Source organism: Lolium perenne, chromosome 6 (genome assembly GCF_019359855.2).
Source record: "Lolium perenne isolate Kyuss_39 chromosome 6, Kyuss_2.0, whole genome shotgun sequence".
In the NCBI taxonomy this organism is placed as follows: domain Eukaryota; kingdom Viridiplantae; phylum Streptophyta; class Magnoliopsida; order Poales; family Poaceae; genus Lolium; species Lolium perenne.
The window spans coordinates 71,439,544-71,461,572 of record NC_067249.2 but is presented as its reverse complement, the minus strand read 5'-3'; the positions used below and the strand labels follow the sequence as shown (position 1 = coordinate 71,461,572).

The window sequence follows — 22,029 nt, the reverse complement described above, 5'->3', positions numbered from 1 at the left end:
AGAGCATAGTCCTTCCCGAGACGCCACACCGTGTCCCTCAATGGGGCGGAAAAATCCCACACCCATTCTTACTATGGCATCTTGAGGTATTTCATCACCTGCACATACATCAACTTGCCCCACTTGGGAGCCATCATTTTCTTCGAACCTCACACTACAAGATTCAATGATAATCCCGGAGGCTATATCAAAGATTCTATAAGTGTGAGACTCGGCACCGTAACCAACAAATATACCCTCCAAAGCTTTAGGAGCAAATTTAGATAAACGAACCCCTTTGATTTTGTAGAAACACTTACACCCGAACACCTTGAAGTATGAGATATTAGGCTTGTTCCCGGTGAGTATTTCATATGGAGTCTTGTTCAAGCCCTTGCGGAGATAGAACCGGTTAGAGGAGTGACAAGCGGTGGAGATGGCTTCGGCCCAAAAGTTATAGCGGGATTTATACTCCGCCATCATAGACCTTGCCATATCCATAAGAGTCCGGTTCTTCCTCTCCGCAACACCATTTTGTTGAGGGGTGTAAGCAGCGGAATATTGATGGCGAATCCCCTCATCACTAAGAAAATCATTGAGTGTGTAGTTCTTGAACTCGGAGCCGTTGTCACTTCTTATTGCCATAATGAGGAGGTTGTGTTGGCGTTGCACCTCGGTAGCAAAGTCAATGAATATTTGTTGAGTCTCATCTTTCGTCTTGAGAAAGTATACCCAAGTGTATCTTGAGTAGTCATCGACAATCACCAAGCAATGTTTCTTCGCACCAAGACTTGCATGAGTAACGGGACCAAAGAGATCCACATGAAGGAGCTCCAAGATCCTCTTGGAAGAGATGATGGTCTTGCTTAGATGTGGAGAGTCATGCATTTTGCCTTCAACACAAGCCCTACAAACACGATCTTTGGCAAAAGACACATTTTTCATTAGTCCCACAATATGGTTCCCCTTGTGAAGACTTTGCAAAGTTCTCATGTTGACATGGGCTAGGCGGCGATGCCACAACCAACCCACGTCCGCCTTTCCGAATAGGCACATCGCACTTGTCGTGGTGGTCCCCGAAAAGTCCACCACATACAAGTTGTGTTCGCGATACCCAACGAATGCGACTTTTAGAGTCTTGCTCCACAAGAGGACCACAATATCATTATCAATAAAGACGGCGAAACCCATCTTGCTAAGGGCGGAAACGGAAAGCAAATTGTAACCAAGGGTTTTGACAAGCATGACATCCACAAGAGTAATGTTGTGTGCAACCACAACCTTGCCAAAACCCAATACCTCGGATGTAGAATTATCGCCAAAGGAGACGGTGATATGATTTATGTTTGGCCTCAACTCCTTGACGAGGTTCTTGCCGCCGGTCATATGACTTGTACATCCACTATCAAGTACCCATTTTGAACCTCCGGCGGCATAGTCCTACATGAGATCAATTCTTGGATTTAGGTACCCATTTTTCAATGGGTCCTCTTTTGTTAGCAACAAGGGTCTTTGGGACCCAAATAGACGAAGCAACATAACCATCATATGGACCAACATATTTAGCATAAAAATCACCATAATAATCTTTAAAGAGAACATAGTGAGGGTTATCTATTCCCGCACCATCATCATTAATGGTTTTGCCCTTTCGGGTTTCACCATTAGCTTTCTCATGTGCGGGCTTAGCCTTTTTCTTGTTTGCATTCTTAGCCTTGGTATTAAAACCAAGTCCCTCCTTCCCATTGTTTGACCTTTGCTTACTCAAAAGATCATCCAAGGAAAGTTTACTTTGGGGAGAGGAGGCCTTAGCAAGTTCATCTTTCAACCTAGCATTTTCCTCAATAATATTTGCATGTTCACATGAAGGAGTAGAGGTACTAGGTATGTCATATGAAGCAATCCTAATTTGAAGTTGCTCATAAGACTCGGAGAGGAGAGAGTATTCACTCTTCAAGGCTTTGTGAGCCTTGTCTAGTTCATCTAGATCCTTCACAAGTTTCTCATGATCAACACCAAATTTGGCCTTTTCCTTTATAAGCACTTTAGTCTTAGCTCTAGCAAGATCTCTAGCTTTAGTGAGCTTGTTAAGTTTATCTTGAGGTTCTTCAAGATTTTCTAGTCTCTCTTCAAGAGATGCTATAGTTTCTTGACATTCCTCAAGAGCATTTTTAAGAGCATGTATTTCTAGAGAGTCTTCTCTCTCTATTTGGCACTTTTTCTCAAGAGTATCATTTAGTTGAGCTATACGAACCATGAGACTTGAAACATGCTTCTTAGTGTTACCTTTTAGGTTACTAATGAAATCATCAAACTCAAGCATTTCTTGTTTCACTTTTAGACTAGCGGGGTCAACCCCTAGATCATTAGAAATGTTAGGCGTAGAGGGGTTGGGAGATGATACCTCGGAAGATTTAGCCATGAGGCAACTTTCTTCCTCCACATGAATGACCTCATTGGGAGATTCACTTGTTGATGAAGAGTTAGTAGAGAGGGAGGCAAGGGCAACCAATCCATTTGAGGTTGCATCTTCTTCTTCATCAACATCTTCATCTACGGAGGTATACTCTTCTTGAGTTGATAGCACAATAGATGTGTCCAAGGTGGACCTTGCCATGAAGCAATGTGCATTCTTGCGTTGAGGGTTCTCATTGGGTGAATCAAAGAGAGAGGAAGAGGGAATGTTGGTGGTGACAATGGCGGCCACTTCTCTTGAGCTTTCCTCTTCATCATCACTAGCACTTTCAATCTCATCGGAAGAATATTCTTCATTAGCCACTAGCACAATCCTAGAGGGCCTTTTGCCCTTCTTGTTCTTGTTATAGAATTTCTTGTTGGGGGGCTTTGAATATTTGCCCTTTGAGTCTTTGCTCTTGTCCTTGGGGATGAGCCTTCCACCATGAGTCTCCCTATTCTCATAGGGACATTCGGCAATGAAATGGCGCTTGTCATTGCAATTGTAGCAAGATCTTGTTCTTGGGCCCGAGCTTGAGGGACCCCTTGAGTTGTTTCTCTTGATGTTGTCCTCCTTGGCCTTGGAAGGATCAATCCAAAAGGTGTTTGCATGGAACGCCATGTGGTCATGGTAGTGGTGTTCCAAGTCTTCCGGATAGGTCATGCTCCAAGATGCCCTATAAGATTCTTGAGGAATCACTTCTTGCACGGGGTTGACCACCAAGGCAAGGTTGGACCCTTTTGTCATCCCAATGGCACGATTGCGGGAATCATGAGAGTTTTGCTCAAGCACCTTGAGAGCTTGCATCTCGTGCACGGCTTGTTGAGAGGTGAGAGAGGCATAGCATTCTCTTCCGACAAGAGTCTTGACATCAATAGGCTCAAACGGCATCATGCACTCAATGTACTTCTCCTTGATCCAAGAGTCATTAATGTGAGTGGCTCCAACATTCCGGAAGGAGTCGGCAACGGTGAGAAGTCTTCCATACATGTCTTCATGATCTTCATCCGGTAGCCTCATGAATCCTTCGGCTTTATTCCGAAGAGCATTATACTTGTTTCTTCTTGTGCTCTCACTTCCAATGCAACTCGCGGCCAAACCATCCCAAGCATCCTTGGCGGTGGTGAAATACCGAACACGAGACAACTCCTTTGTCCCCACGGCAGTTTGAATCATGTGCAAGGCGGTGTTGTTGAGTTGCCTATCAACCGCTTCTCTTCTAGTCAACTTGTTGGGGTTGTAAGGCTTGAAGCCTTCCTCGATGATTCTCCAAAGTTCATTGGAGGCACTGCGAACATGAGAGCTAAACTCAAATTGCCAAGTATCGTAATCATTAATGGAAAACTTAGGTGGGTCGCCCCGGATGTTTATATGAGGATGGGGAACCGGTATATCGGGTGATTGGAAAGGTGGAGGTACTCGATTGTAGCTCTCACTTCCACTAGTTCCCTTGGGAGATGCAATGGGGGGTTTTATAGTGTTTAAGTTATCACCATCCATGGGTGTGGTAGCGGAGGGTAATACCGAAGTATCACCCTCTACAACCGCATCCGTGATATTAACCTCTATGGTGGGAGCCACGGGACGGGGAGGAGTCAAAAGCTCGGAAATCATTTTTCTCATGCTTTCCATTTGAGCATCCATGGATGACTTCAACGAATTGATATCATCCATGGTGACCGACCTAGCCTCCCCTTCCGAAGGTCCATCGTCCGGCATACTCTTAGGCGGTTAAGCCCGAAATAAGAGCCGAGGCTCTGATACCAATTGAAAGGATCGTATGCCGCACCTAGAGGGGGGGGGGGTGAATAGGTGCTAACCAATTTTTAGTTCTTTTTCAATTTAGGCTTGACACAAAGGTAAATTCTCTAGATATGCAACTAAGTGAATTTACCTATATGACAAGGCAAACAACTAAGCAAGATATATCTAAGCAATATAAGAGATAGAATAGGATAGAGGTAACCGAGAGTGGAGCACGCGATGACACGGAGATGATTCCCGTAGTTCCCTTCCTTTGGAAGAAGGTACGTCTACGTTTGGAGGAGTGTGGTTGCTACGAAAGCCAAACCAACAGCCACGAAGGCTTCACTCAGATCTCCGGTGAGCAACGCCACGAAGGCCTAGCCCACTTCCACTAAGGGATTTCCTCGAGGCGGAAACCGAGCCTTTACAAGGTTCTTGGGGCACACATCCACAACCGAATTGGAGGCTCCCAAATCTGTTACAACACAACAATCAACAACAATACATCAACACAAATCAACTAGGGAACCAAATAGGAACACTAGCATGAGATCCCTCAAACAAGAGAGGGGGAAATGAAACGCTTCGGTGAGGATGTAGATCGGTGTCTTCTCCTTCGAATCTCCAAAGATCAAGAGATTTGGTTGGGGGAGAAAGGAGATCTTGTAAATCTTGTGTTTCTTGAGGTGGCTCTAATGGAGGTGGCTTGGCAGATTTCTTGTGCAATGATCGAGCAAGCATCCAAGGTAGAAGAAGGGGGGTATTTATACCCCCCCCCCCCCCCAAAAAAAATGAGCCGTTGCAGCTTCCGGGGGGCCGGATATTCCGGCCTAAGTAAGGGCCGGATAATCCGCCCCCCTCCCCCCCGGATAATCCGGCCTCTGGGACAAAACTATGACAAAATCCGGCCAAATGTCCGGCCCCATGGCAGACTTGTTTTTCTTCAGGTCCTTAGCCAAATTCGAGGGGCCCGGATATTTCCAAAATATCCGGCCCGGATATTCCGGCCCTGGTACAAAACCGGGACAATATCCGGGCAAATGTCCGGCCCCTATACTGACTTGCTTTTCCTTCAGGTCCTTAGCCAAATTCGAGGGGGGCGGATATTTCCAAAATATCCGGCCCTGGTACAAAACCGGGACAATATCCGGGCAAATGTCCGGCCCCTATACTGACTTGCTTTTCCTCAAAGACTTAGCCGAAAACTGGGGGCCGGATATTTCCACAATATCCGGCCCGGATTATCCGGCCTGATGAACTTTTGCTGCTTTCTTTTGACAGAACTGACCACATCCAACACACATGAAAATGTATCTATGTAAACCCTGTACCACTTAAACAAACATTAGTGTATCACATACATTGACATCAAACACACAAAACATAATGTGAGAGATGTTCTTTCAGAGGATACTATGTAATGATCGCCATACAAAAAAAATTATTTTACTTGGCAACTTCAGTTTCCATAATATTTTCCAAACTGGATTCGTTGCAGAAGCACCTGGGAGGGCAAGCAGCCATAGTATGGGTTCAGATATTTCAGTTCTTTTAACTTAGATATGCTTGCCAAATAGGTGTGCAGAGGTAAATATTACCCTCATGAAGACGTTTTAGAGGTAGGACCAAAATCAGGCTCATCATATGTGGCAAAGTATCATCGTCGGTTTGGCAACATTCAAAAGGGGATGTATCTGGTGAGTGGGTACATGTGAGAGCATTAACATCTACACATGCCTCTAGATCCCTTCAAGTACAGATAGAAAATTTGTCACACCAGATCGATAACCTGGTCTTCTCGTCGCTTCTTCGCATCTGGAGAGATCTGTTTCTCGACGTGTCGTTGGTGTTCGCCGTTATCGACGACGCCGTTGGGGGCTGGAGCGAGGTGGATGCTCTGGAGCAAGGAGGTTGATCCAGAGGTGGTGGTTATGTCGTTGTTCCCCGACTTCATTGATGTGATGTCGTGGATCTTGTTCCGAGATAGCACGGGAACGTTCCCGGTCGACGTGCCACATCGACATGTGCATCGTTGCTTGCAGCGAGCATGTTCATCGACTCACAAAGCGTCCTTTGAGATAATGTTCTTTTGGTTCTGGAGAACCAATAGTGGAGGCTCAACGTCTCTTCCAACGCGCGTTTAGGTTGCATTGAAGTTTGGTTTCCGTGAGTGCAGGAAACCTATGGATAGTGTTGTATTTCTCTATCATTTAGGATTTTTTCTGCAATATTTTCAGGAAACAGTTTTCACCTAGTACTTTTCATGTTTATTTACTCGTGTAACTTGATTTTTTATTATTAAAATATCGTGATTGCTCTAAAAAAAAGCTTCTCTAAGTTTTTTTTAGGGAAAAAGTTTCTCTTAGTTTTGAACAACGTTAGATCTCAGATTCCATCAACACAAAGTGTTTGTAGTCCAGAGTACTAGTACCTTTTTTCAGGGGAATTTTATTTTCCTTTTTAATGAGAACTGGACAGTTTTGTTTTACGAAGTCGTCACCTCTATTTCTACAAGGCCCCAAACCGCCTAACCAACTAACCAGCCCATGAGCCTATTTTCCATAAAAAACTGCCCATGAGCCCGTTTGGCCCATGCTTCCAGTGGAACGCTCGTCGGAGAAGGGAAAGCCAACAACACACCCGAAAAAAAAAAAACACCCGGAAGTCCACCGCAGCCGTGCCTGAATACTTCGCCGCCGCCCGCCCGCCCGCCGGGCGGTTCTCCATCAGTCCTCAGCCCGCCGCCCCTCCCAGCCGCCTCCGCTGCATTTCCTCAGCTCGCGAGCGGCCGGTGGTGATGTCTGGCCTCGTCCCCAACCCCCCGGCTCATGGGCCGACGCCGGCTGCGGTGCCGGGCCCCGACTGCGATCCCTCCGCTCGGCAACTGCCGGTTACTCCGGGCCGCGTGCCCGGCGCCGTTGTCAATCAACCGCCCTCCACGGTGCCCCGCGCCGTCGGTGAGCCCTCCGCTCATGAACCGCCTTCTGACACAACCTCAGCACATACGGTAAACCTTCTTCATCTGCTTAATTAATTGGGACTCTTTTTTTTCCATTTCAAATTTTCTTTGTCTTTCCAAAATCTAACCTGTTTGCTTGTCTCGTCCATCTTTCAATTTTCCTAGGTAACTGCTCAAGGCGTTCAAACTAATCATGCACCAAAAGTGGGGATGTCATTTCGGACAGAGAAAGAGGCGTACGAGTTCTACAGTTCCTATGCTAGGAATGTTGGGTTCAGTTTCCGAAAGGGCCACTCGAAATCGAGGGCCGATGGGACTCTTTGCTCCAAATATTACGTTTGCAGCAACGAAGGGCAGCCAGTAGCGAGTGTGGCCAAGCCTGGGCGGAAACAACGCCCTTCGACAAGGTCTGATTGCAAGGCTCGTGTTCAGTTCAATGTTAGTCGAGAAGGTGTATGGACAGTGCAGAAGGCTTTGCTCGATCACAACCACTTGCTCGCAAGCCCGGATATGCTGCACATGTCAAGGTCGCAGCGCCGCATCGCGGAGTCCGATCGACAGATACTGAATCAAATGCGGAGAGAAGGGATTACGGCAGCGGATATACAGCAGGTCTTGCAGCAGTGGTCCGGGGGAGGTGAAAATGTGAACCTTCTCAATAAGGGTTCTGAGAACCAGTACCTTGAACCCAACTATGCGCAGTCACTGCTCGAGTATCTAAAGAACAAGCAAGTAGACAACCCTTCCTTCTTTTATGCAGTTCAGTTGAATGATGATGGTCGGATAGCAAACTTCTTCTGGACAGATGGCCAGGCTATTGTGGACTACGCCTGTTTCGGTGATGCCGTGTCTTTTGACACAACATTTGAAAGAAGCAGGTTTGAAATGCCGTTCGCTCCATTTGTGGGTACCAACCATCATAAGAAAACCATCATTTTCGGAGCTGCATTGTTATACGATGAGACTTTGGAGTCTTTCCTTTGGCTATTTCAAACTTTCCTTACCGCAATGTCTGGGAAGCAACCGGCAACAATTTTGACAGATCAATCTGATGAAATATCGAAGGCTATTAGGTCGGTGTTTCCAAACTCAGCTCACCGTATAGGTTTGCATCAGATCTGTCATGGTGCGTCTAAGAACGTAAATCATGCAATATGTAACCATCCGCAATTTCTGTCTGATTTTAAGGGATGTGTGTATGAACAAAGGTCTATTGCATCCTTTGATTTGAAGTGGAAGGAGATGCTAAGTACGTATAATCTAGAAGGTAACGCGTGGATGAAGAATTTATATGCAAGCCGTGAAAACTGGGCTGCTGTTTATTGTCATGATTCATTTTACGCTGACATGATGTCGACTCAAAGTAACAAAGGCAGAAATAGCACGTTTGAGAAATTTCGAAGGAAACTTTGTCTTCCAGAATTCTTAGAAGAGTATGAGAAGTGCATAACTAGTCTTCGCCACAATGAACTCGAAGAGGACTATAAGTCACGCCGTACCAACCCAGTTCCTTATTTTCATGATTTACCTATGTTGAAAACAGCTGCTGTATCGTATACAAGAAATTTGTATTCTGATTTTGAAGAAGAATTCAAAAAGTCGTTAACTCAGAATTGTACACTGCTGTCGCAAGATGGGACAATTAGCACTTACAAGTTTATGCCTGCGAATTGCGAAGGAGAAGCATATGCTGTTTTCAATTCTGACGATGTGACTATATCATGTTCTTGCAAAATGTATGAGCGCACAGGTATGCTGTCTTGTTGGACATGTTATTGCTTGAATTTGAATTTGCTGTCTTATTGCTATAACTCGAGGTGATTACATCCTTGTAGGTATCCTATGCAAGCATGCGCTAAGAGTCTTTAACCTTAGCAATGTTTTTGAATTGCCATCTCACTATATATTTAAAAGATGGACAAAACAGGCGAAAGCTGGATTGTTCTGCTGCAGAGCCAGCGACCAAAGTGGCGCAGAAAGTGTAATGTCAAGGTGTGCACGCATTTCTCAGAAGGTACATTCAGCTGCACTGAGAAGTTCAATGTCTGACGATGCACTTCAGCTTTTGGAGAGTGGTGTAGATAGGCTGCTTTGGGAAGTAGAAAATTCATCGAGTTCGACGAGCTTAGATGGGAATGATATCCGTGAAGCTCTTGAGTCATGATTTTTGCAATGGTGCAAGGACAGCAGAAAATTATTAGATAGTTCAGGGACCTACACACTTTCTCAGAAGTATGGACGTGTAATGTCAAGGTGTGCACGCATTTCTCAGAAGGTACATTCAGCTGCACCGAGAAGTTCAATGTCTGACGATGCACTTCAGCTTTTGGAGAGTGGTGTAGATAGGCTGCTTTGGGAAGTAGAGAATTCACTTTCTCAGAGGTATGAAAGTGTTCTGGAGGAGAAACGGGCACAAGAAATGCACTGATGGAAAATAAGGTATGTACAATCATATTTTATTTCCGTTTCTGACAATGTACATCCAATAATGTTTCAGATTTGCAACCGTGGGGTATCTCTTAATGATAAACTCCATAACTACAACCCATGACTAGTTAGAATTACTTTAGTCCAAAGCTCCTCATTTACGTTCTTCTCCTTGATTCAGGAAAACTGAAACAAATGTAATTGTTCCAACCCGTTCCATATGGTGCATCTTCTGGAGTTCTTAGTATAGCATTTGTGCTCACCCACAGCAGCTTCTACGGATCTCTTTACTTGGTGATGATGGCTGATAACCAACATTGTACCAACATTTCTGTTGCAGTGTTCGTTCTTTTAGTTGTGAGCAATGCAGTGTCTGATAATACTGTATTTTAATGTGTAGATTGTTATGCCAGTGAAAACAGGGTCCAGATCCCATTCCTCCAACTTTGTTGCTTCGTAGTTCTTACTGGTGGGTGTCTGAATCTGTAAAATGTTCTCTGGCTACTCTTCTGTAGTTTGACAGTTTCAGCAATCGATGGGTGTGGTGCTTGTTACTTCGTTCACGATATGAGGGTACCTTCGTCATGTACTACTGTTGGATCTGAAGGTGCTTGTCAGTTTGTTCAGATAGAGTAAATATCCCGTGTCCTCGTTTGGTGTCTTAGATCAACGTTGGAGTTCTTTGTATCGACCCCATGGGCCACCACCTTTGCAGCATGAAATTATGTCTCAGTGCCACATCAAACATGTATGTACAGAAAATTACCAGAATCCGATGCTTTTATACTGTAACAGTAATCTGATGATGACTAACTTCCTACAACTCAATTTTCATACTAACTTCCTGTATTTTCCTTTTTTGTGTACGTTAACGTAGCCACTCCATTGTCTTGCCTTGGCAGGCTCAAATGGATAGTTGAATTCGACAACATTGTGCCTATCAGATCAGAGTAGCATGACAAGAGTTTGATTCAATTAATAGATCTTTGTAGCTTAGCTGTTATGACGTTTCAGTTTTCATTAGACACCAAAGCTCCCTTTCCATGGATTCGGGGATAATTCATGGATGATGGAACATAATGTACCAGAGAAACAAAGATGAACAAGATAAAAAAAAAATTATTCCCTTATGTAAATTTTATTAGAACTGTATTGAATTCACAAGTCACAACACATCTGGATAAGTTAGAACATGCAAGTTCATTTGCATTAATAATTAAATTTGACAGTATACCAAAACAAAGTTTGAAAGGGCACAACGTGAGATACTCACATGTACATATATTAAGGAGTATATTATATTACTGACCCATGACTTTATATGCACATAAATTATAAGGTTATTCAACTTTTAAGTAAAAAGGGGTGTTTAGAAAGTTTTTTTATTTAATTAGTCATATACTCCCAAATTAAGTTGATGTTTATAATTTAACCATATTATTTGTTTGTACTTTACCATTTACCATTTGCCTAATTCATTGAGGGAGAAGATATATAGAAAAGCATTTGAACTAGAAGAGTTTTACATAAGCAAAAACAATGAGTTTATCAGAAAATAAGAAAAGAACACAAAGTTTTTTATTTTTTTTGAGATCAAAAGAACACAAAGTTACTCACATAGACAGTTACTGCTACGTGCTGGGCCTAGCCCAACAAACATGTACCAGCCCAATCCACTGCACACACGCGCCCACAACGCATTCCCCCACGCTGTCTCGCCGGCGCCGCTCCCCACGGCCGTTAGCTCTCCGGCTCCGCCAGGCCCGCCGCGGCGCCGCCGAACAAGACTAGGCTCCGAGGAGACGGGGCGACGGAACAGGCTCAAGCCTGAACAAACTCTAGCAGAAACTACGACCTAGGGCCTCTCTCCGCGACCGGGCTCGCGGCGCCGCCTTGCGATGTTCGCCGCTTCGGCGCGGCGGGTGGCCGCCGCCGCCGCCGCTAACTCCTCCTCCTCTTCCGGCCGAGCCTCCCAGATTCCGTCCGCGCTGAATCACCAGGTGAGTGTGGACGCGTGGATCTCCCTATCTATCTGATTTCATGCTCTAGCGCTGCTAGGTGGTGAGTAAATTTCTCCGTGGCTGCAGAGATGGATTCACGACCGGAACAAGAAGGCGATGGAGCTGGTGGTCAAGGGCTGGAGCGCCCTCCAGGAGGTCGATCGCGTCATCGACTTCGCCGACCGCAACGACAAGCGCCTAATCCCACTTCTTAGGGTACTGCAACCCTGGATTCGCCTTCCTCGTCTGTCCCCATTTGGCAGCGCTTTTTTCTTTTGTAGTGACCCATTGTTGCGGGTTTTAACATTTTGCTGTGCAAATCTTTCTCGGTATGGAAGGGCGCAAAGGAGAACTTTGAGCTGGCCCTAGAGATCGACAATATGAATACTCACGCGAGGTGTTGGCTGGCCAAAATGCATTTCAAGTACCATGTTCCCGGAGCTTGCAAGGCAGTGTGAGTTACTTTTACTTCTAGCGATGCTAGTGTAATGCAACTTCCTTTACTATGTTGTTCAAAGTTGCCCATATGGGCTATGGCATGTTCCTTGTGGTTGTTTCAGTGTTGTTCCAGGAACCTGCAGACACAATGCAAGCCAACTAGTTTGGTCGCTGCATATGTAGTTATGTTGTTGTTTTGTCTCAATCTGAATCTTCTGTAACTCTGTAAGTGACCTGGCTGGTATGTCATTTTCATGATTCTGAATACCGTTTGTGCGTCAGGTAGCTTGTTGTGTACCAGAATTGGTTTCTGGATGATACTATATTAGAATGGACACTGCAAGACTACTATTATACAAGGGACAGGGGTTCTTAGTACGGAGTATTTTTGTATCAAGTTGCAGATTATATCGTGTTCGCTTTTTCAGTTTTTGTTTTATCTAACAGAGCTAAGTTGCAGGATAATTTTCTTTAAATTGCATATAGTCTGGCTAGTGGTAGATATATGCCTTGCGAAGTGTTCTAGTAATATTTATGTATCAGGTCGTGTCAATAAATCTCTTACAAAAAAATTATACTTTGCTGACGTCCAAGTCATGCGTCTCTTATTGGTCTTGCTACTCTGGTAGCTACTAATACTATGCTGAGCAGCTCATGTGAAAGACTAGTTTCCCCAAAAAAAAACATCACTTTGTTTGTGAATCTTGATCAATGTTTATAAGGTGTATGTAGCATTTGGGAAATGTGGGTAATGTTCTAACGGAATTGGTAATAGAAAACAATAAGTTGAATTTATCTGGTACTATTCTCGGTACTCAATAGTCGGAACAACTCAAGGTTCAAAAAAGCGCTAGGCGCTAAGCGAGCGGTGAGGCACTGCTTAGAGGAACTGTTGCTTAAGCGAGCTTAAGCGCCGCTTAAGCGCTCAGGCTAAAATCGTACGAACGTGAAACAACATGAAAGAGGAAGTCAAGATGGGCACATATAACCCTATAATATGCTGTAAATTTGTATCCTAAGCATGTAATGCTACATTTCTGAGGAATACGAGAATTAATACCTTGGTTAGCCTCGGTTTTGCTCCAATTTTCTTATACACACAAGCAGCTAAGCAAACAATGTAACAAACACAAACAAGAAGCTAAGCAAACAATGTAACAAACACAAACAAGCAGCTAAGCAGTACTGGAGTAGCAAGCAGCTAAGCAAGACCTAATCAAATTAACATAGCATCAATGCATCGAGCAAGGAGCAGAGCAACACAGGCAACACACCAACACTCGCATAGAGGAGATTCTAGCACAAAATATGACCAGATTCTCTGTCTCGCTTAATCGAACGCTTAGGCCAAAAGCGAAGCGGAAGGCAACCGCTCAGCGCTTAAGCGTACCTAGGCGTACGCTTTTTTGAACCATGCAACAACTTCAAAATCCAAAGTGCAGTTGAACGTTATTCTCTTGCTCAAAATGTTCAATAATCCACTGATATGCATCGGTCTTGACACTTTGAGCTAATTGGTACAAACAATATACCTGAACTGTGGGTTATGCATCCAATTAGCTGTAGCATTCATTGGTGCCTTACTATATCGGACGGAAAATTAACGTGATTAGCAGCTTCATTGGAACGAAAATTGGTAGCCATGTTTACTGCCTTGACCTTCGGTTAAATCTTAAAATACTGAGTGAGCAAAACCATCTTTTTGTTGGATGTGTTCTAGTTGGAACATTCATTTTGCTGCCGCCTCATAATTCACCCTTGTCACTTTCCATGTGTACAGTGGTGCTGCTTTGCTAGTTGAAGCTGCAAACATGGGTGACCCAGAGGCACAGTATGAACTTGGATGTCGACTAAGAATTGAGGTTTTCACCCTTCATGTGCCTTTTACCCCTTTCCTTTTGCTTCAGTCATTCAATCTTAGTTATTTGCTAGGCAATTGATAGCTTTATTCTGTATACACTCTGTGTGGAATACGTCTTCACCTCAGTTGACAGTTTACCTTTGTTGCTTGTAGAACGATCATGTTCAGTCTGATCAACAGGCTTTCCATTATATAGAGAAAGCTGTTGACCAGGTATGCTTGCCACCCGAATGTTGATCACATTTTCAGATTTGCTTCTTGATAAGCCTATTCAATTTTTACATGAATCTTTGAATGCAGTTGCATCCTGGTGCTTTATATCTTCTTGGTGCTGTGTATTTAACTGGGGATTGTGTCAAGAGGGACATAGCTTCAGCCATGTGGTGTTTCCATAGAGCTTCGGAGAAGGTGATACATGGAAGAGATCAACTAAAAAAATTATCTTATTTTATTTGCATTCCATGAATCACATTGTTATTTCTGTTTCTCTGACATCTGAGATTTGAACATCTCAGGGACATGCTGGAGCTGCAGTTGCATATGGATCTCTTCTTCTTAAAGGTTTGTCGAAAATTAACTCTAATGTGTCAGGAGATAATTGTGGGTTTCTATATTATTCTTCATGGAATAAAGGCAATCTTAGAGTAAAACAGGTGGCAAAATTATGATTTGAGGACTAATTTGGACAGCTCTTGGTCAACTGTGGTTGTTTAATTTTGGCTGGAACTGTTAAATTACTCCAAAGCCAATGCGTTTACGCTAACAGTATGGTTGTTTCAGGTGCTGAAGTGCCTGAAGTCATTACCAGGTTCAACTCAGGCAAGAGCCCATCGACTGGGAAGGTGCGAAAAAAGGACATGCAGCAGGACCCACTAAAACTCGCAAAGGAGCAGTTCCAGATGGCAGCTGAGGGTGGATGTGACCTTGGTCTACGGTGGTTAAAGAGGCTCGAGGATTATGACAAACATCCAGAAGAGCTTAAACAAATCCAACAATGACCTCCCGCTGCATCAGGCGATTGATGTATGTTGCAATGTTGTTGCTGCGCATAGATATAGCTTCATGTTTTGTCTGCCTTCAGCCCTTCAGAATGTGGAGAAATGTTATCCAGGAACGTTCATGTCAACGGAACATGTGGTCGTGATGGAAAATTGATTTCTAGATTCTCAGGTTGAGCTACAGGATCAAATAGGTCCAAAATTTGTTACCAAGGATTTTGCCATAGCAGGATAATCATACTGATGGCCCCAGTAACAAAAAATATCACCATTCATGTAAGATTTTCTTGGTCGTAAGTGATTTTTTTTATAAATGTGATTCCAGCTAGCCTTGGTAAACAGGCCTAATATGTAAGATGACATTACTTTTCCCTTTGTTCAACCATACTTGGATACCTCTGGAAAAAATGAATTAGTTTTGCAAGAATATAGCAGGTGGCTCTTGTCAGATAGATTTTATGCAACCCTTTGATTTTTCCCAAAAGGCAGGTGTGATGCAAATTAGGTTGCAAATGAGCTAGTTTTTTTTTTTTTTTTGGGTAAATCCTTGCAATGCTAATGTGGCCTTAGTTTGGGATTCTGATGTAACGGGCATGTTGCCAACGTTGTGGTGGGCTATGTGCCCCATTTCTCATGATAAAGTTTGATGTTTCAGAAAAAGTATATAGTAAAAGGTATCAATATGTTTAATATAAAACCATGTGGTATACGTGGTGAGCAATTAAACAATTGTTATACAGAAAAATATGTTTAATATAAAACCAATATTAATAGAATTATCATAAAAGTTTATTTCCATATTACTGTATATGAATTTGGTAACATAAACTTTTGCATTTTTCACACATACTTGTTCAAACTTTGTAAAGTTTGACTTTGGCTAAATTCAGTATGTAGGGTAATTATAAACAGAGAGTGTACTTCTCTTTTAATGCACAAATGCATTGAGATTTGTGTAGCATAGAGTCATGTGGCGTTTCTCGGGAAAATATTTGCAACTGCACAGTCTATAATTTTCTTTTTCAGGGATACTTGAGTTGCAGTTTATATGTTAGGTAGGACTGTAGGAGTACTGAACTTTCGGTAGGGTGACCTGAACTCTGTCTTGCCCTCTTGTCCGGAAGGAGAGAGAGAGTGAGAAATCGGAAGACACCAAACGTCCAAACCCTACCCCGTATAAAACCCCAGGCCGCGATAGCCCATCTTCCCCCCTCCGTCGCCGCCGAAATCTCTCCCTGCTACACCACTACTCGAGCTGCCCCCCCAAGTCCCCGTAGTACCCAGTTTCGCTGCTCTCGCGCCATGGAGGAAGTGACGGAGGCGGTGAACAACCTCAGCATAGCGGAAGGAGCCGCACCGGCGGCGGGGGCGGAGGGCCACAAGAAGAACCGCATCCAGGTCTCCAACACCAAGAAGCCCCTCTTCTTCTACGTCAACCTCGCCAAGGTACGAAAAGGAAACCCAATCTGTGCTCACAGAGAAAGCGTGCGGTTGGTTGGGGATTTCCTGCGGGTTTAAAGGTCCATCTTGTCGGAGTGATTCCGTGAAATCGACGAGGCTAATTTGGTTTTGTTTGTGTGCAGAGGTACATGCAGCTGCACGAAGAGGTGGAGCTCTCGGCCCTCGGCATGGGTAAATCTCTTCATTCGCTCAATCTTATCTCTGTATCAGATTCGGCCTCTGCCCTGATAAATTGTCCCCAGGAAGCTATGCTAACAATGAGCATTGAGATTTGGTAGTAAAAGGAGACATGTCATGTCTTATCTTTTGATAAAAGGTGTGATGTGTGCTTAGGAACACTGATGACTTGTTATACTGTTATGGTATCTCTATGCTTGTCAAAAAGGTGTGGATGGCACTTTAGTACCTGCCAACTTAGTTTGTTTTGCCCATTTTGTATGTTATCATGGTTAACCAGCTGCCCTGTTGAAGGAGAAAACTACAATTATGTCACATAATTCTTCCTTTACTACGGTCGATGCCTCTCTTTGTCTCAGAATTGAGCCCTTTAGCTCTATATCTGCACTTTATATTTCTTTAGTAATAAGAATTTGGAAGTTGGACATTCCAAGTCCCACCTTGGGAAGATTTCAGCTGTCTGTTCTGTTCATTTGGCCGGGGAGATTTAGATTATACTATTCTTGAAAGTTTACGAACACAAGAATAAATAACCAATGAAACAACTGTCTTTTGATACTAAAGAATTAGCTGAGCCTTCATCCACTGAGCGTACCGTTCGTTGCTTATTGGTCAACAAATCGGTATTGCTTATATATTCATGGGAAAGTTTTGCTGATGTAATAATATCTCCGGCCAACAATCCTCTAGCTCTGGACATGTAACACTTAGATCAAATCACAAACTACTGATGACTTGTCGTCCTAAAATTATTTCTCCCTTGTAGTTTCTGTTGTTCAGTTGTGGCTGAAGTCTGTTAGTCAGCTACTGCAGTGTGTGTGTTGCTGTTTGCCTGTTTAGGCCTTGGGCTACACTTGCTTTAGGCACCTTGGCAGTGGATTTAATAATAATTTTGTTTAGACTGTTTATAAAGTTGAACTAATACATTTACATCAGCATGCCATATACTTTTTGTGGATGCATAGGTTTTTGTTTGAAACTCTTGATACATAGTTTGGTTTGATTTTCTTTGTTGGTCAATGTGATTCTACTATGCTATTATTAATCGATGCTCCTATTTTATCCTGCTGAATCTGGTAACTTCGTCCTTTCAGCTATTGCAACTGTGGTTACTGTTGCTGAGATTCTGAAAAATAATGGCCTTGCTGTCGAGAAGAGTGAGTCTTGTTTCTCGTAATTTTCCTTGATTGCATTCTCTTTTCAGTCTCTTAACTTTGTTGAAATTACTTGCAGAAATCATGACATCTACTGTTGATGTCAAAGATGATGCGAGGAACCGCCCTATCCAGAAGGCCAAGGTTTGTGTTCTTCATATGAAAACATTAGTTTTCAGAATGTATTTTTCTTACTCACATAACCTGCACTGTTCAGATTGAAATATTGATTGGCAAGACGGAGAAATTCGATGAGCTGATGGCAGCTGCCGCAGAAGAGAGGGCGGCAGCTGGTGCTGCCGAGGAAGAGCAAAGCTGAACCACTTGGAAGGTTCTTGTTGTAGCTTAATTTTACTGTTCTTCTCCTCTTTTCTGTATTTTAATTTGCTGTGCGGACGAGAGACAAGTGCTTGGGTTGATCAAATTAAGGCGCAGCTTATTTAGTGCGCCTTTTCTTGGTTTGCTAGGGTTGTATGTCGACTTGTGATCATGAGATTATAAGTATGATACTCTTGATTTGTACCATGTTCATTTGGAAGCTGCCCTGTTCACTGTCTCTCTGTGAACTCATTCAGAAATATGTGAGGCTTCTTCAATAAGAAACTGAAATTTAGATAGTTCTTTTCACTTTGCTAATTTGTCACATCCAACTAAATTTATCAAAGAGTTGAACAAAAGCTGCAATACAAAACCTCGTCTGAATAGTACAGCAAGATGCAGAGCATGCGTCATTATTGAACTGAATACAAGAAGGTGCGGAAATATTGAAACAAAAAATAGTCCCTGAGCACAACAAAATAAATCAAAACCATAATGCGCAATTGAAATTTTGCTCATCCCGTTCCAGCTTGGGCGGGATCCGATTGCAGCACCACGCCACTGCAATTGAAATTTTGCTCATCCCGTTCATGGTCGTCCGCTGTTGGGCGCCGCCTGTCTTTCTGTCTGTCCTGTTCAGGCATCGTCCTCTTCCTCCTCCTCAGCTTTGGCGGCATCTTCTTTGTCGTCGACGAGTATCTTCTTGCAGGCCTCGTAGCACATGAAGGAGATGCCGGCGGCGGGCATGAGCTTGATGCAGCTGGGGCCGAGGCCACGGTACAGGCCGGCGGCGCCCTCCTTTTTGAGGATGCAGTACATGGCGTGCAGGACGTTCTTGTACACCTGCCTCCCGCCCACGGCGCCCACCTGCATCTGCTTCCTCGCCACCTCCAGCGGGAACGTGGCCGTGCTCGCGATGGCGCCCGCCGCCGACCCGATGAGCAGCGTCGGCACGTTGCCCACCTCCTCCTTCCCGGAGACGCGCCGGTACATGTCCCGCAGCGTCTCGTAGGCGTAGAAGTTGGCCGCCGCGTACGGCACCACGCCGATCACGCTCGGCTCCAGCCCGCGGTACAGCTCGCCCGGCCCTTCGTCGCGCACGATCTTGACGAACGCGTGGAGCAGGTTGTCGTACACGTCCTTCTCGATGGTCAGCCGGGTCTTGACCAGCTCCATGGGGTACGTGCACAGGGTCGAGGCCACTCCGGCGAGCGCTCCGGCGACGAGGGGAATCGGGATGGGGGACTTGGGCGGCTCGCCGGCCTCCGGGGTCAGGTACTTCTTGGCCGTGTCGTAGGTGAAGTGCTGCACCGCGCCATGCATGTGGAATTAGCTAGTTAGTGCTGCTGATCTACCAGAGCAAAATTCCATTTCCAAGGAAACATGAGCTTGCTTGCCTCGATGGCCTTGCTGGGCGCGACGCGGAGGACATTGACGGCGTTGCCGCGGAAGAGGCCGGGCCAGCCCTCCGTCTGCATGATCCACCGGAACACCCCGCCCATGGTGTCGGCACCGCAGCTGCCTACCATCAGGTGCGTCCTGATCGTCTCCAGCGGCGCCACGAAGGTCCTTGACAGGGCGCCAGCGAGAGCGCCGCTGACCAGCCGCCGGAGGTGCGGATTGCCGATCTTCACCCTCACCTTCCTCAGCCGCGGCACCAGCTGCAGCTTCTTCTTGGTCTTCTTCGTCTTCGGCTCCTCCTCCGCGGAGGCAAGGTCGAGGTCGTCGGCACCAACGGCAGGACGGGCCTTCCCACCGTGCTCGCGCGCCCCTGGTGGGGCGCCGAGGGACGCGCTAAGGCCGATGCTTGCGAACAGCGCTCTGCGAGGAAAGTCCAAGCTCTTGCAGTCGGCTTGAGAGCTCCAAGGGAACGCGACCTCAGGGAGCATAGGAAAGGACCAGCTGCTCTTCCTGTCCATGGCCAGCGAGCCGCCCTTGTTCCCGGTCACCATCGTCGTTGCCGCCATTGCCGCCGCCATGATCTTTGTTCAACTCGCTCACTCTTGCCTGAAGAAATAAAAACATTTAACTACGATCGATCCTGCAAACATAGACGTGTATACATAAAACAAGAAACGTAAGCCACCGAAATTTGTGTAGGATCCACAACTTTCCATGCAAGTTAGGCCACAAATCACTCAAGGGATCATTTAACACAATTCAAAATGAACACCATTTAGTAGATCTTACGAGCAGATTGGCTTATCCATTCTCGGAGTGATAAACACTAGTACTAAACGGAAAAGTTGACATGCGCAACTATTCAAGGTAACAAATTATCTAAATGGCAACGAACTATTCAGAGTTGTTCTTGAATACTAAAAACGACATACAATTATCTTAGCTCAAACTAGATCCAACTAAAACTGAGGCTGTCACTTGTTCTCCAACCTATGCAGCCAGTGCTCACATTCAGATCGATCCTTTTCGAGCCGACCTCTATGATTAAGACTTAAGAGGATCCGAAAATTGAGCTTGTTTTGCAGATCCATACCTCGAGGAAGGAAGCCAAAACTGTTATGTGCCCTGCGTAGGGGTTCTTCACTCCCCACTCCCTCACTGGCTTCTGTCGTTCTTGGGAAGGAGCTAACAAGGCGCCATTTTATACCCGTTTGAGCACCCTCTCCATAGTTGGTTAGTTGCCGTGTTCAGAAGAGCAACGAAGCCTGGCCTCTACCGCGCCCCAGTACCACCGCACACCGTCGCTAAAATCCGTTGGCCGCGAAGGGCAATACGGCCAATTGATCGATATTGTGAGGTTGGAGCCAATTGCCAGAACGGCTTCGTTAGCTTGGCACGCCGATTGTGTGCCGTGTGCGTCATACTCATGCCTGCATGGATCCATGGGCTACAGCTACAGATGCCATCGCTTTGCCAGTTCAGTTCCTTCTCCGGGAGGAAGAAGACGACAGAATCCGGTGGCGGCTAGCTTCTTCATGCGCTCGAGAGCAATCTTCGAAACGAGCCGCAACTGACCCGCCATGCCTTGTTCTCTGCCGCGCGCGGCTGCCGGGAGGCTGGCCGGAGAGGGGTTTAAGGCGATGTAGCCTTGTGGGCGCCTGCTGAAACGTGGGGCTGGAAGCTCACCTGCCTACTTGGAAGCTGGTGGACGGGTTGTCTCTTGTGCTTCGGGGCTGTCGTTTTGTCGACTTTGCTTAATGTCCGGTCATCTCTCCCTCACACAGCTTGAGGGTTTGGTTAAACTGCTTAGCTCATCTGTAGCAGACCACTAGTGGAGAAGAGGCCTTTGGTCCCAAGCAAATGTCCTAGTTCTGAACCAAACCGGGACCAATAGGAGGCATTGGTCCCGGTTCGTTTGGCCCAGGGCGATCTCACTCGCTGGAGCCTGTCCGTTAGTGGCCTTTGGTCCCGATTTGTACCAAAAACCAGGACTAAAGGGTCGGCGGCAGGGCGCGACAGACCGTGTCAGGCGTGGGAAACCTTTAGTCTCGGTTTGTATTACAAACCGGGACAAAGTCCCCAATCTGGCTATATAACCTTGCCCCTGCCCAAGTGTGAGCCACACTTAGCCATTTTTTCACTTTCTTCACAAGAGGAGTGTATTGCTTTGCTCTCTTCTTCACATGCACAAGAGGTGTTCGATGAAATGCTTAAGAGAATTTGCCACTTGAGTTTACACAAATCAAGCCACACTTAACTTGTTTTTTTCTTCTCCATCGAGGTTAACAACTTTATCCTTTTCATCTGTAATTGATAAAATGCATGTGTTTATATACATCGTGATGTTCTGTAATGGTTTTGATCAGCTTAATTATATCATGCAGATGAATCGGCAATGGATGTACATTGACCGACGCTTTGACGAGTTCACTTCGGGCCTGAGTAATTTTATGGCCGTGGTGGAGGCAAACAAACATGGTGGCTTCATGTATTGTCCATGTGTTGACTGCAAGAATACCGTAAATTACGCTCACTCGAGTACCATTCACGGCCACCTTATGCGATCCGGTTTCATGCCCAGTTACTATTGTTGGACCAAGCACGGAGAAAGAGGGGTTATGATGGAAGACAATAAAGAAGAGGAAGAGAATGATG

General features: G+C 45.2%; 4 protein-coding genes across 4 annotated transcripts; 3 read left to right on the top strand and 1 right to left on the bottom strand.

The window, feature by feature from the left end:
- The first annotated feature begins 6,812 nt into the window (after positions 1 to 6,812).
- On the top strand, positions 6,813 to 10,120 carry LOC127310400 (protein FAR1-RELATED SEQUENCE 5). The gene is made up of 4 exons (XM_051341080.2): positions 6,813 to 7,187; positions 7,305 to 8,889; positions 8,975 to 9,578; positions 9,748 to 10,120. Exons 1-3 carry the CDS (start codon positions 6,978 to 6,980, stop codon positions 9,301 to 9,303), a joined length of 2,124 nt encoding a protein of 707 aa, XP_051197040.2. The 5' UTR covers positions 6,813 to 6,977; the 3' UTR covers positions 9,304 to 9,578; positions 9,748 to 10,120.
- A 1,122-nt stretch (positions 10,121 to 11,242) lies between these two features.
- LOC127307648 (uncharacterized) lies at positions 11,243 to 15,191 on the top strand. Its single transcript, XM_051338392.2, has 8 exons — positions 11,243 to 11,566; positions 11,654 to 11,782; positions 11,905 to 12,020; positions 13,785 to 13,866; positions 14,019 to 14,078; positions 14,166 to 14,273; positions 14,381 to 14,426; positions 14,646 to 15,191. The coding sequence occupies exons 1-8, from the start codon at positions 11,465 to 11,467 to the stop codon at positions 14,861 to 14,863; spliced, it is 861 nt and encodes a 286-aa protein (XP_051194352.1). The 5' UTR covers positions 11,243 to 11,464; the 3' UTR covers positions 14,864 to 15,191.
- Positions 15,192 to 15,974: 783 nt separating this feature from the next.
- Positions 15,975 to 18,193, top strand: LOC127307647 (uncharacterized protein At2g34160). Its single transcript, XM_051338391.2, has 5 exons — positions 15,975 to 16,309; positions 16,447 to 16,495; positions 17,596 to 17,658; positions 17,735 to 17,799; positions 17,873 to 18,193. Exons 1-5 carry the CDS (start codon positions 16,166 to 16,168, stop codon positions 17,972 to 17,974), a joined length of 423 nt encoding a protein of 140 aa, XP_051194351.1. The 5' UTR covers positions 15,975 to 16,165; the 3' UTR covers positions 17,975 to 18,193.
- A 177-nt stretch (positions 18,194 to 18,370) lies between these two features.
- On the bottom strand, positions 18,371 to 20,920 carry LOC127307646 (adenine nucleotide transporter BT1, chloroplastic/amyloplastic/mitochondrial-like). Its single transcript, XM_051338390.2, has 3 exons — positions 20,468 to 20,920; positions 19,371 to 19,980; positions 18,371 to 19,278 (listed from the first exon to the last, which is right to left on the bottom strand). Exons 2-3 carry the CDS (start codon positions 19,950 to 19,952, stop codon positions 18,610 to 18,612), a joined length of 1,251 nt encoding a protein of 416 aa, XP_051194350.1. The 5' UTR covers positions 19,953 to 19,980; positions 20,468 to 20,920; the 3' UTR covers positions 18,371 to 18,609.
- Positions 20,921 to 22,029: the final 1,109 nt, after the last annotated feature.

Coding starts and splice junctions, on each gene's coding strand:
- LOC127310400 (XM_051341080.2), top strand. CDS start 6,978: ATGTCTGGCCTCGTCCCCAACCCCCCGGCTCATGGGCCGACGCCGGCT. Junction 7,188..7,304: donor ACACAACCTCAGCACATACG/GTAAACCTTCTT, acceptor CAATTTTCCTAG/GTAACTGCTCAAGGCGTTCA. Junction 8,890..8,974: donor CAAAATGTATGAGCGCACAG/GTATGCTGTCTT, acceptor ACATCCTTGTAG/GTATCCTATGCAAGCATGCG.
- LOC127307648 (XM_051338392.2), top strand. CDS start 11,465: ATGTTCGCCGCTTCGGCGCGGCGGGTGGCCGCCGCCGCCGCCGCTAAC. Junction 12,021..13,784: donor CCCGGAGCTTGCAAGGCAGT/GTGAGTTACTTT, acceptor CCATGTGTACAG/TGGTGCTGCTTTGCTAGTTG. Junction 14,079..14,165: donor TAGAGAAAGCTGTTGACCAG/GTATGCTTGCCA, acceptor CTTTGAATGCAG/TTGCATCCTGGTGCTTTATA.
- LOC127307647 (XM_051338391.2), top strand. CDS start 16,166: ATGGAGGAAGTGACGGAGGCGGTGAACAACCTCAGCATAGCGGAAGGA. Junction 17,659..17,734: donor TGGCCTTGCTGTCGAGAAGA/GTGAGTCTTGTT, acceptor AATTACTTGCAG/AAATCATGACATCTACTGTT. Junction 17,800..17,872: donor GCCCTATCCAGAAGGCCAAG/GTTTGTGTTCTT, acceptor TGCACTGTTCAG/ATTGAAATATTGATTGGCAA.
- LOC127307646 (XM_051338390.2), bottom strand. CDS start 19,952: ATGGCGGCGGCAATGGCGGCAACGACGATGGTGACCGGGAACAAGGGC. Junction 19,279..19,370: donor CGCCCAGCAAGGCCATCGAG/GCAAGCAAGCTC, acceptor GGCGCGGTGCAG/CACTTCACCTACGACACGGC.